Genomic DNA, 12,195 nt, shown 5'->3' with positions numbered 1-12,195 from the left:
CTATAATCATGTACCAAGACTCTTTCTCGGTTACGTCGACCACGTGGATGGAGAATCTGACTTTAGTTTAACATTACGTCGCCATTTTGACTCAGAAACCCTAGATTGTCGCCATCCGACAATGTTGCCAAAAGGTATCTTTCGTACATAAGGAGAGTGGCCCCACAGGGATCTTGCCCTACAGTCATTGTAGATTACATGAAAGTAACTCGAAATATTCCGATAGAAAAAAATTGTTTACCCTGAAAATGACACTTAATCGTCATTTGTTGTGGACACATCACACCTGCGCCCAAACACACGTACAAATCACCAAGTTTGCTTTCGTGTCGTTTTGTACGCACTGATACAAGATTTTGGCTGTTCAGTGAACATAACCCTGAGGGACATTGTTAGTCGGAATCGGAGGATATAGACTATAAATCATCAGATTCCAACACTCGTATACCAATCGTCAACCAAATTGAACGTTCCGAGTCTATAACAGCGTTCAGTACATAGCACCAAAATTCAGCAGAAATTATATAAAGTGAGAAATTCAGACGGATTTACGTACAGGATCCCCCTTCTACCTCTTCACATCATATTCTTCCGCATCCCTCTCGTTGCCCTCATCTTCCAAGTTCTCCTCAGTTCGCCACGGCGCAGTCAGATGTGCTGGGAAAGCCCCCTGAAAGCTCCTGTGGGACCACGGCCAGTTACCTTATAAACAAGCATTGTGCACGATGTAGATAAAGATTTAACTCATGCGCCTAGAACAGCAGCAGGTGGGTCGGTGTCGCTCTGTTTTGCTGCCCTTGACTTGGGTTCCCAGCACATCTATACCTACGCCAGAGCCGTCTGAAGAAAGTAGACCAAAATAAATGATTTTTTTTTTTCATTTCTGAAGATGGCGATCTTACATTTGTCTTAGAAAATGATGCCGTAACATATTCACAAATATCTAAGCAACAGTGTAGAGAAAAACATCAATGATAAAATGTAATTTTTGCCTTGTTTTCTTCATACATTTAACTGCTGTATCACACGGTTTCAGAATCACCATTGTTTTTTTTTCCTATTCTTGCAGGCCGAAGACATCGTAGTTGATTTTCGGAATATCGTAGACACTAACAATGACGGACTGTTAAGCTTAGACGAAATTGAGAGTTTATTGGACCGGACAGTATTCGGCTATTACAGATTGTTCATCGATGAGCTTTCCACAGGTTCGGACACCAACAACGATGGATACCTCAGCCAATTAGGTAAAAAGGGCAAGGCATCCGAAAAGAAACCAAAGAGATGTACACCGTGTAAAGAGCGATTGACAAATTGTTTTGGAGTCTTGGCTTCAATTTCTGTGATGATAATGAACAGGAAGGAACTGTAATTAACCATTCTAAGAAAAGAAAAGAGTTGATCTTAATTTTGGGACGACTTAAACGTTATACTCCTTATACAGCGCATGTGCCTATCTACTCTCGCTTTACATCACCATTACCGCTGGACAGTGTTGACCCTTGGAGCCTTGCGATGAACGTAGGCCACAGCCTCCTCGTGCTGAACTAGTTAATGTGAAACGAACACAGAGAGCGGCGCATGGGGTGTAAGGCGTATGCTTAAACGCAGATAAACTCGAATAAAGTATCCAGTGAAAAGTTGTAATACGTTTACAGATAAACAATACGAGTCATTATATCTTCTTTCTCTTATCTTTCAGAGACTCGACAGTTTCTGTCAAACTTGGTAACAAATTACCCCACCATTTGGCGGAATGTTTACTTGTACATCCGGGAGCAGAGATTGGCGGGAAGACAGGCGGCCGTCGAGTAGGCCGGGACTGTTCATTGAGTCCGGGGGTGTTGAATACTAAGCTCAACTACATAAAGAATAGCAAAATGCTTTAAGTTAACAAAGCGCCTTAATATATGTTTGATGTACTCTCAAGAGGTTGAACTTCATGGAAAACAACATGGGAAATAAAGAAATCCAATTTAAAAAAACTGTGTTCAGACATATCACTGCTTCTAAATTTATTTAAGCCTGTAGACATGTTGAAAGTTTTTGGCCACGTGTTATTTTAATGCATGTCGTTCTCCGTGTATATTTACACATGGGGAATTTGTAAGTAGCCTGAAATCTGAAAAAAGTTAACATTTTTTCAGGATGGGCAATCTGCTCTATCAACCACTAAATTTCATCGATGGCCTATTGTAATTGACATTTATCTTAAGTGCAGTGTTAAATGCGGAACAAATGATTTGGTAAAACAGGACATTCATAGCTCTAGTAACCCTGTGCATATCTGTGGAGAAAGAAGAGTTTGAAGATCGGTCCATCCGAAAGTTAAGATACAGTTTATGTACCGGTAATGCAAAATCCCGCTTTTCTACCTGAATTGCACGTGAACACAAGTCAATCTTATAGCATGCAAATTTCACTCTAAAGCGACATTTCACTCTGCATGGATTTCTTTCCCACAAAGTTTGTCGTGTGGTATTCTCATTGTTTATCAACATGCCTACCATGTGGCCAAGAAATCAGCGGTAGACTTTTAATGGTGAAGGCAGTTAGCCAGCAGTGGTGCCCGAAGGGCCAAGAGAGTGCAATGTACAATGCATAAGCGTACATGAGGTAACCACAACAGAGTTATCTGCTCTTATTTACATCCCATGGAAAGTGAAAAGGTTTTGGCCGACTCGACGGTCTCGTGCAAAACGTTCCATTTACCTCGTTCTCACCTTGGGGTTCCTGTTTCGCATCCATCGTGGAGATTTCATATTCAATTTTTTTTATTCTGCACTAGAATAATGCGTTATAAACAAAGGCCTACTTACAAAAACATCATGCATCGAAATCACACTTACACCAATATGCCTACACAGTTCGAGCAACATTTCAAACAACTTTCCAACCTTCGCTCTAATCGGGAATGCCGTTTCCGTCTAATGTTTTTGATTACTTACTCCGTTTTGTCTCTCTAAACAAACAAAAGTTTCCATGAGCTGAAAATATTCCCACCTCCGTTAACAAACTACAACTAACGGAGAAGAATCTCCGTAAGTTTTACGAAACGTCCTGCACTTGCCCTACCATGTAGAGACGGTTGCTTGGACATGTTAAGAGGTAATACCACTGACTGTCAGCCAATCAATCACAACCTCAATAAAATTTAATAACAACACAGATGTTTCTGTTCCTAGAAAACATATCTAAGGTGACTATGGATAAACACACTAAGCTAATTATGTAAATGAGAAAGACAACAGCAAACGCGGGTCATCAGAGTTTGAAGGAAAAAAAAGAAAAATAAAATACAACAACAAAAGAAAAAAACGTTAGGCCTAACTACTGCCTACAAGTTTCTAGCAAATGTAATCATAGAGTACATGTAGGCAAACGATTAGGGTTTTCATTTGTGAGGCTAAATACAGGGTGGAGCAAAAGTTTGGACCCATAGACAATTTACTATATAACAATTTACAGTTTACAATAAGTGTTCGAACTGACTTCCACCTTCCTCCAAACACTTTCTTACTCGGGAGATACATGGCCTTTCGACATTTCGAAGCATAGAGTTATTCCCTCTTATGGTTTTGATTTCTTGTTAGATGTTATCTTTTAATGCTTGTAATGTTCTTGGTTTGTTAGCATAAAACACAATTGCCTATGGGTCTACTTTTGCTCCACCCTGTATACTGTCTCGGTAACTGAAATTCTAAGTAGATTTCAGTTATAAAGGAAATTGTCTGCCATCTAGGAAGAAAAAAATTCCTGTTGGATCAATATACTTGGATAAATAAGTATTTTTTTTATATTTTCGTAAGTACTGCGGAAGCATATTCCACCCATTATGGTTTGAGGCAAAGAGAAAAGCTATAATCTCCAAACTTTTAGTATCAGGGCTAAAATTTGAAACCATTTGTGTTTGATTTTCAAGTACAAGTAACATATTAATCAGCCTATACTTTGTTTACTTTGTGTACTTTATGACTTAAGCTAATACAACTTATACAACGTTATACTCCGTCAGAATCTGACGTCAGGTCCGGTATCTATGACTTATGCTAATACAACCTATATAACGTTATAATCCGTCAGACCTCAGGTCCGGTACCCTTGATACTCATTTCACCGCAAGTTAATAAATGCGTAATAGGCCTATGAGCATTCAAGTCGAAATCACAGATAGCCCTGTGCATATATGAACATCACCGCCCTGGCATTTCGACAGGCATGAAAGTTTTGATATCCTCTGTGTCTTTGACTGATCGAATGATTGACAAATTGCATTTTTGTTGAGAGCATGTCTGGGAGACATGGAACATAAGAAAGCGCAAACGGTCACAGGAGCGTTGTCAACCACTTGTTTTAGACCCATTTGAACCGGGCAAGGAAATATACTGTAAATTAAACTCTTCAGACTAAATACCCAAATGTGTCCATTGCTTTCAGGCATTTAATGAATTTGTGATATCATTAAGGAAAATGGTATATTTCCCGATTTTATATATGTATTATCCGCAAAATTAAATGATATTAACTGGCACTAGGAATATATAGACCTACATGGTTTTTATGTATATGTATTTACCCATTATTAAGACAAATTTGTTGTTTTAACACAATCAAGAAAATAATTGAACTTTTCTAGCACTTTCCATAAATTGAAGTAATGAGTGTAATATTTGGCATTTGTATGGATTTGTAAATGTCATCATCGCATATTGCCACGGATATCCGTAAGCTACGCATGTATAGGCCTAGTGCATTTACTTATGTCACTGTTTTCAGCCAATCAGGCCAGACATATTCTTATCTACATCCTGGAATAGTTGACATTTACGGATACAATTTTGAAGTTATGTCCACAAACATAACAACGGTTGTATTATATATTGTTATTCATCCTGTTAAGGGTGTCTTCATAAACCAAGCCTTCTCCAAAATTACTCAATCACAGGCGCATACTTCTGTTGAAAGAAAACGTCAAGGTCTAGGTAAGCGTCTCATTCGCTTTACACATGTAGAGCACTGAAATTCTATTGAAATATCTAAACGATAAATATGCACAGAATATAAGCTTACACGGTAAAGATAAGTATTTTATGTATAAACGCTAAGCAGATTTTTGTTCTTGTTACGTTTAATAACTGAAAGAATGGGTTTTTTTTATAGTGAACAAGACAAATTTTTACATTGTAATGTGGTGACTATGTTTACAAATGTCTTTGTAAATATGCCATGTTTACTATACTAAACAGTTGCACATGTGTATGGGGTTTTTACACTTGATAACACCAAGTCACGTTTATTTTACTGGACTATTCATGTTTATTGAAAATATCCACCACATTATTACATGTATGTAAAGTTTTACGTGTTTATTATCATAAACACATCCCTTTAAATACTAAACCTGAACGAGAGCATAACTAACAACAGAAATGTGACCAAATAGAGCACACTCTATATAACTTCCGAGGTAGCTTCATCGCTTTTAATATAAAGCCACCTGCAAGGAATATTTTGACAAAACATCTGAACGAATTAAATATAAATAAGTCAGTCATCATATCTTGAGGGAGTATCACTTTACATTCAATTTTCCGTGAATGGACACACTGAAAAATATGTCACACGTCTTCATCACAATGACTCGCAACTGTTTCTCTCTTTCAACCGTAGACTCATGGTGTTTTATATGTTGTTTTTTGTGTTATTCAGCGAACACACATCATGGAGAAGGCAGTGCTGGTTTTCGCTTTGTTGATTACCCTCATGGCTGTACATACACCACGGGACGTACTGGCTCAACAACAATCTTACTCGTCTCAACAACAACAATCTGACATCACTCAAGGGTCTATCCAGGTATGTGCGTATCCTGACAATGTGTCAATCATCTGGGTTAATGAGCCAAGAGCTTATAGGTTTAGAGCATGGCAACAACGTGCCGTTTAATGTGTGTACAAGTTTGTGTTCCAAGTGAGGCTCTTACAGCTGGGTTGAGAGCTTACATGTATGATGTAGATGAGAGACATATAACGCACAAAAAATGAAACTAATTTTTTACGTGATAAATCTGCTTTTTATCAAAGTGAGATAGGTAATTTAATTCGCCGCCATTTTCACCCGAGTGACACAATGAGAGACTCGTGAGGTCAGAAATCAGATAAAACAAGTAACAGAAACTCATTCGGCGATGACACCAGATCACAAGTGGACGTTCAACTCACTAACTGGTGTCTCAATCATCTCAACAACTGGTGTCATCATCATCTCAACGACTAGTATCACCATCATCTCAACAACTGGTGTTACCGTCATCTCTGCAGTTGATGTCATCATCATCTCAATAACTGGTGTCACCATCATCTCAGCAATTGGTGCCACCATCATCTCAACAACTGTTTTATTGAAAGGGCGTATGGCTATCTTATATATAGTTAGCATCAAATACACCCCAGAATACGAATTAAGACTTGGACGCGCCTATCTTATGACATGGTCCTTTGTTGGTTTGTTCAGCTAAAGTTTGCTTTTGGTATTACCAGAACGGTGTCTCCTTGTTATCGATTCATTTGTGGAGATATACATGTATTTATGGTGCTGCCTCATTGGTAGGTAATGTCGAAGACACCCGTTATAATACCATAATACACCTCACCATGCGTTACACAGTAGACGCGAGGCCGATCAGCACCGAATCCTTTAAATCATTTTGAACGCCGTGCACGGAAACCACAAGATTGCCAACTCTGTACCTCTTTTTGACCACTTGTTTCTGTGTTTACACGTACAAAGTGGGAAATCTAGCCTCCTTCCGCTCATGTACATCTGTATTTCCGGATATATACATCATGTAGCAGTCATAAAACAAGCTACAAAGTAATCTTTTGAACGTCAGTAATAATCCATAAATACACCTGCGTTTCAGTCGCCTGCGAACGCCATTGTCACTGTGGCTCTGGAGGAATTAGACGCCAACAACGATGATAAGATCGAATTGTCCGAAGTTGGAGATTTCATCGACAGATACGTGCTTGGAACTGGACCAGCGCGATCGAGAAATGCAGAGGTAAAAGGCTATCTACTGACAGTGGTCAGCCTAATTGACTTGGACGACAATGGATTGGTCACTAGAACCGGTAAGGTTTATCATATACAAATTGGCTTCTAGGACATCTCCAACCTTTTACACTACCTACCGTGTTTAACCATTTGTTCGCGTTTCCTTCCCTCATACATGTATAAGACATGATTTCCTCAACCAGAATAGATTGATCTTTCGACCACTAAACATGGGCGAATCAATTCAATAAATCAATTCAAGCCAAATTTAGACGCAAAATGTACGTTATTTTGTTCAGTACAAGAAATCTGCAGTGGCCAACGGAATCGCTGAAATATGATTATACTGTATTATAATTTTTCATTCCGCGGTCCTTTTTTGCGCATTGTGCATACCACCTTGTTGGTCTATTCTATACACCTTAACTGGGGATAAAATTTCGAGATATAAAGTGGAAAACTACAATTAATATTCTTATTGATTTTGGCCAGGACCTTGGCTGTATCTTGTTCAAATTGATTTTCAAAAAAATTACAGAATAATATTTTGCAAATACATAAGTTAAAAGTGCAGTATTTGGTTTTCAGAGTTACGGCGAGCTGCATCAAAACTGATAAATCTGGCAGGTGTTGTTCAAGTCGGCCGTGCCATTGAGCTACCGCTTAACTACAAGCACGGAGATTTGGATCTCAATGCCATGGTAAGTCGTGTACGATAAAACCAGCCTTAAACGTACTATACTCAATGAGCGAACTAAGCCATAATACATATAGCTGAACCTCATTTTCTTGGCCATTTTCTGGCTAGAAAGGCTTAATGATTGATTTGACTTTGCACATCTTTTATAAAAAGTTCAGGCCCTATTCCCCCGAAAAATTTCTGCATTTTTTTCCAGAGACCCATATCCATAATGGGCACTGGTGCCGTCTTGATAGGTTATGTTATGAAACAGATCGCCTAGAATCATGAACAAAATACACATTTCTGAAAGGCAACCACGACTATTACGAATCTAACATTATTTTGATGTTACAGAAACATTTTGACCCAGAAATCCAAGATGGTGAGCGAGGCCGTCTTGAAATTTTAAGTTTTAACTAGCGCACCCATAATCATGTAACAAAGACACTTTCTCGACAGAGTTGACAACGGTGTGTTCAGAATCTGAGGTTAACTTAACGTTGCGTTACCCCACGTTAGCCCCACAGGTGTGGTTTTACTTCTAAATGAGCTCTTTCTAGTCACTGCAACTTGACGACTAGTTTTCAAATGAAATCACTTCAACATATTGTTTACCTTGAAAATAATACCTTTCGCCATCAGCTATGGGCAAATTACACCTCCACCCAACACATTTAGAAATTTAAAAAGTTTGCTATCGTGTTCTGTACACACTTTTCTGGTATTATGGCTGGATTGAAAATAAAATAATTTTACATATGTTTCAAGTCTTTTCATTTATAATCTTTCTTTGTACTTTATAAAACTTGCCCTGGTTAAAATTTCTTTTTTTTTCTAAGATGGTACCAAAGGTCATTTTGTATATCTCTTGTTATAACGTCTTGTTGTAACTATGTCAGATTCGGAATCTGACTTTCCCGACAAGGTGCATTTGTACTTGTTTCTAGATGTTCTGGAAAAATATAATTTTTTAATGACCGTTTGTTTTTTTCCTGTCCCTGCAGGCCGAAGGCATAGCTGTTGATTTTCAGAATATCCACGACACCAACAACGACGGACTGTTAAGCTCAGGGGAAATTGAGACTTTATTGGACCGGATAGTATTCGACTGGAGCAGAGCGTTCATTGATGGACTCGCCACAGATTCGGACACCAACAACGATGGAAACCTCAGCCAATCAGGTAAAAATGACGAGGTACCCGAATAGAGAAAAAAGAAAATAGCCACTGACAAGAAAAATCATTTATTTAATTGTGTTGATTTATTTCATTGTTGCCTTAAGACACGCTTAGAATTTTGGTATGCGCACCATTCGACCGGTTCAGGATAGAGGAAACTAAGGAAATCATTGAGGAAACCACCGTATCTCCTAGAGTAGATTAAACTGACGTAAGGAAACAGCCTATTCTTGCAGAAATCTGGATTAGAACACACGGCTTTATCGTGACCGTTTGCACTGTTTATCTTTAGTTGAAGACTAACTTGTTCCATCAGTGTGGTGTGCATAGCGGTATGTCACAACTGGAAAGGTTAGTCTGGAACTTTCCAGACATCGCTGGGTTGCGGCGGGTACTCCGGTTTCCACCACTCATAAAATTTACCCTAATCGTACAAACGAAAACTTCTTCAGTATGACGTTGGACAACAGTGAAACAAGACACGACCTAACTCAGGCTTAACCAGGCTCTCAGGCGTACGAGGCTTACGCTATATATACATTATTCTCCCGAGGCGGGGGTATATCAGTGGCGAATCTGTGTCAACAAGCAACAGTGTATCAGCTCGACTTAAAACCTCATACTTCTTAATTGCAGCGCATGTGTCTTTCTCTACGTTTGCTTTACATCACTGACACCACTAGACAAGCTTGACCTTTTCTGAGCCTATGCTGTGCACGTACATATAACAGATCCATCACTGGTTAGAGGAATGCTGTGCGTACTTTAGATAAAGAGAATGCATGTGTATAAAAGTTGAGACAGGGTTTTCTAACATCATTGCCTGTCTCACCACCGTGATACCAGTGACATCGACATTGTTTTAGATTTCTGTACAAATTTTTACTATAGGTGACAGAGATGTAAAGCGAACGTAGCGAGCGGCGTATGCGCTGTAAGGGTTATGCTATGTTAAGTTTAAAGTAAAAAACCACGATTCATTGACCTGTTCGCTCTTGTCTTTCAGAGACCCGACAGTTTCTGTCAAACATGGCAACAAATTACTCTTTCATTCTGCGACGTATTTACATCTACATCCGGGTACACAGATTGGCGGGAAAACAGGCGGCCGACGAGTGGGCCGCGGCTGTTCACTGAGTCTGGGGTGGGGGTGTTGAAATAATAGAGATCTAAGCTCAGCAGTATAGATATACTGTAACTAAAGAATAGCTATGCATTTAATGAATCGCCTAAATTATATGTCTGATGTACTGATGATTTGCTGAGTTAAGTGCTCATTTTTGTTACACGAAAACTAATGGTAATCATCTTGGGAAATAAATAAAAGCATTTTAAAACAATTGTGTCCAGATTAGTCATTAGCCTTCAGCTTCTTTTATGCCTGTATAATTTTTGAAAGGACCTTTGTGTTGTGTTGGTGCATTTCATCCTCCATGTATAAATATAAGGCATACATGTAGAGAATATGTCAGAAATCCGAAATCTGCAAATCGTAACCTAGCTTCTTTTTCATCCACTAAATCTGATTGATGCCCTATTCAAAATGACATTCTCTTATGTGCAGATGGAGGTGTTATTGTATCCACCCCTCTCCCCCCTTCGTGATATTTTTTCACGACTAGACTGGCAAGTGAACACGAGTCAGTCTGACAACATGCAAATATAGCTCTAAAGTGTGATTGCACCCACATCGATTTCAAATAACTCGAATCGTTTTGAAGCCACTCGCAGTTGTTTGTTATATTTACTTTGTTGTATTTGCTATGGTCACCAGATGGCAATTTAGACATTGAACAATTGACAGGTATATGTTGATTGTCTCGACTTCCTGACGTTTGGAGTTAAAGCAGTCTTCTCGCAACATTACTCAGATATATTGTCCTTGTCACAAATAACGAGACTGACATTGACTAACAGAGTTATTGGTGCTGTACTCAAGAGTACTTTAATGATTTGGAGATGATTAATTATAAGGGCGACGGAGTGTCGCAGTAAAACCATCCGCCATTGTCAAACATCTCGGGAACCTTGCCACATATGAGAGACAAATTTTCAGCCTTACAGCGTGGTGACCAGGTTAGATAACGGTGGAATTAAGACAAGTTATCTCCAACAAACTTTACCTGAACTTTTCAACGAGAGCTGCCGATCGCGCTTTTCCACCAGAACCCTCAGGACAGAGGAAATTGGAAAATCTTGAGTTCCCTGTCTAAGACAAACACCTCGCTTGAATAAGCGATTCAAAGGCAAACCTCAAAAGCATGCAATGAAGGCATGACCCACGGCCACGAAAAACAGCATTTCCAGGGGCATATACCTATATATGATATCTTATTTTCAGTCACAAAATCTGTTAATTTAATCCTGGTGTGATACTTGATAAAAAACACAATGCTCTGGCAACATTCAGGCAGCATAATATTCTGTTTCAAGGGTGTACCTGCTGTTATACAGTCTTGGCCACAATGGTTGGTGCATGGGTAATTTGCTTGAATCTTGACGAATGAACTTAAAATAAAACTTGTTTTGTGCGACCCATAACTAGTTATAAAAAATTCTTGTCATCTATATGGACTTTGACATTTATCAAATCTACTACCGACATCCTACAGCAATTCGTAGACAGTTAGTGATTAATTTAGATGGGACTACTCAGAATAAAGGAAATTCATTGAAAACCATGAGACAAATCAAAGCCTAAATCATTTCAAATCAAGCCGGTCTTTTACGGTACATTTGATTGGCTACAATGTCAATGCTTATCTTTGCCAGTTCCAGCATCTCAGTATTTGGTGTGGCCACCTCTGACGTCCATTATGGCCTGTAAACGACGTGGCTTACTCGCAACAAGGTTCTCCTGCCGAACATCAGGGATATTGTCCCACTCTTCTAAAAGTGCTGTTTCCAACTGCCTTTGGTTTTGAGGCTGCACATCCCTTGACCTTACTGCGCGGTCTAACTCCTCCCACATGTGCTCCATCGGATTCAGATCCGGAGATTTAGAAGGCTGGGGTCTGACATTGACGTTATGATTTTGCAAGAAATCGCGAACTACGCGGGCCCTATGTGGAGTGGCATTGTCATCTTGGAACGCATAATTGTCTTGGAACTCTGCCCGAGCCCACGGTATCATGTTACGCTCAAGGATATCCCTGTAGCGCACCCCATTTACGTTTTCCCTCAACACGATAAGAGCTGATTTCCCTCTGGAGTGCATACCTCCCCACACGTGGACGGATCCGCCTCCTCGTGCCACTGTTTCCTGCACACAGTCATCA

The 12,195-nt window shown here is 39.4% G+C and overlaps 1 protein-coding gene across 1 annotated transcript; it reads left to right on the top strand.

Moving 5' to 3' along the window:
• Positions 1–4,874: 4,874 nt before the first annotated feature.
• LOC135473834 (uncharacterized) lies at positions 4,875–10,257 on the top strand. The gene is made up of 6 exons (XM_064753743.1): positions 4,875–4,982; positions 5,710–5,856; positions 6,923–7,133; positions 7,645–7,757; positions 8,743–8,920; positions 9,924–10,257. Exons 2-6 carry the CDS (start codon positions 5,722–5,724, stop codon positions 10,052–10,054), a joined length of 768 nt encoding a protein of 255 aa, XP_064609813.1. The 5' UTR covers positions 4,875–4,982; positions 5,710–5,721; the 3' UTR covers positions 10,055–10,257.
• Positions 10,258–12,195: the final 1,938 nt, after the last annotated feature.

Source organism: Liolophura sinensis, chromosome 8 (assembly GCF_032854445.1).
Source record: "Liolophura sinensis isolate JHLJ2023 chromosome 8, CUHK_Ljap_v2, whole genome shotgun sequence".
Lineage (NCBI taxonomy): Eukaryota > Metazoa > Mollusca > Polyplacophora > Chitonida > Chitonidae > Liolophura > Liolophura sinensis.
Note: the sequence above shows the minus strand (reverse complement) of the source record. Positions and strands in the feature narration are given on the sequence as shown.

What these genes read in the sequence shown, in the direction of transcription:
- LOC135473834 (XM_064753743.1), top strand. Translation starts at nt 5,722, where the DNA reads ATGGAGAAGGCAGTGCTGGTTTTCGCTTTGTTGATTACCCTCATGGCT. An exon ending in TCACTCAAGGGTCTATCCAG is followed by an intron (nt 5,857 to 6,922) that starts GTATGTGCGTAT and finishes CCTGCGTTTCAG; the next exon opens with TCGCCTGCGAACGCCATTGT. An exon ending in TGGATTGGTCACTAGAACCG is followed by an intron (nt 7,134 to 7,644) that starts GTAAGGTTTATC and finishes TTTGGTTTTCAG; the next exon opens with AGTTACGGCGAGCTGCATCA.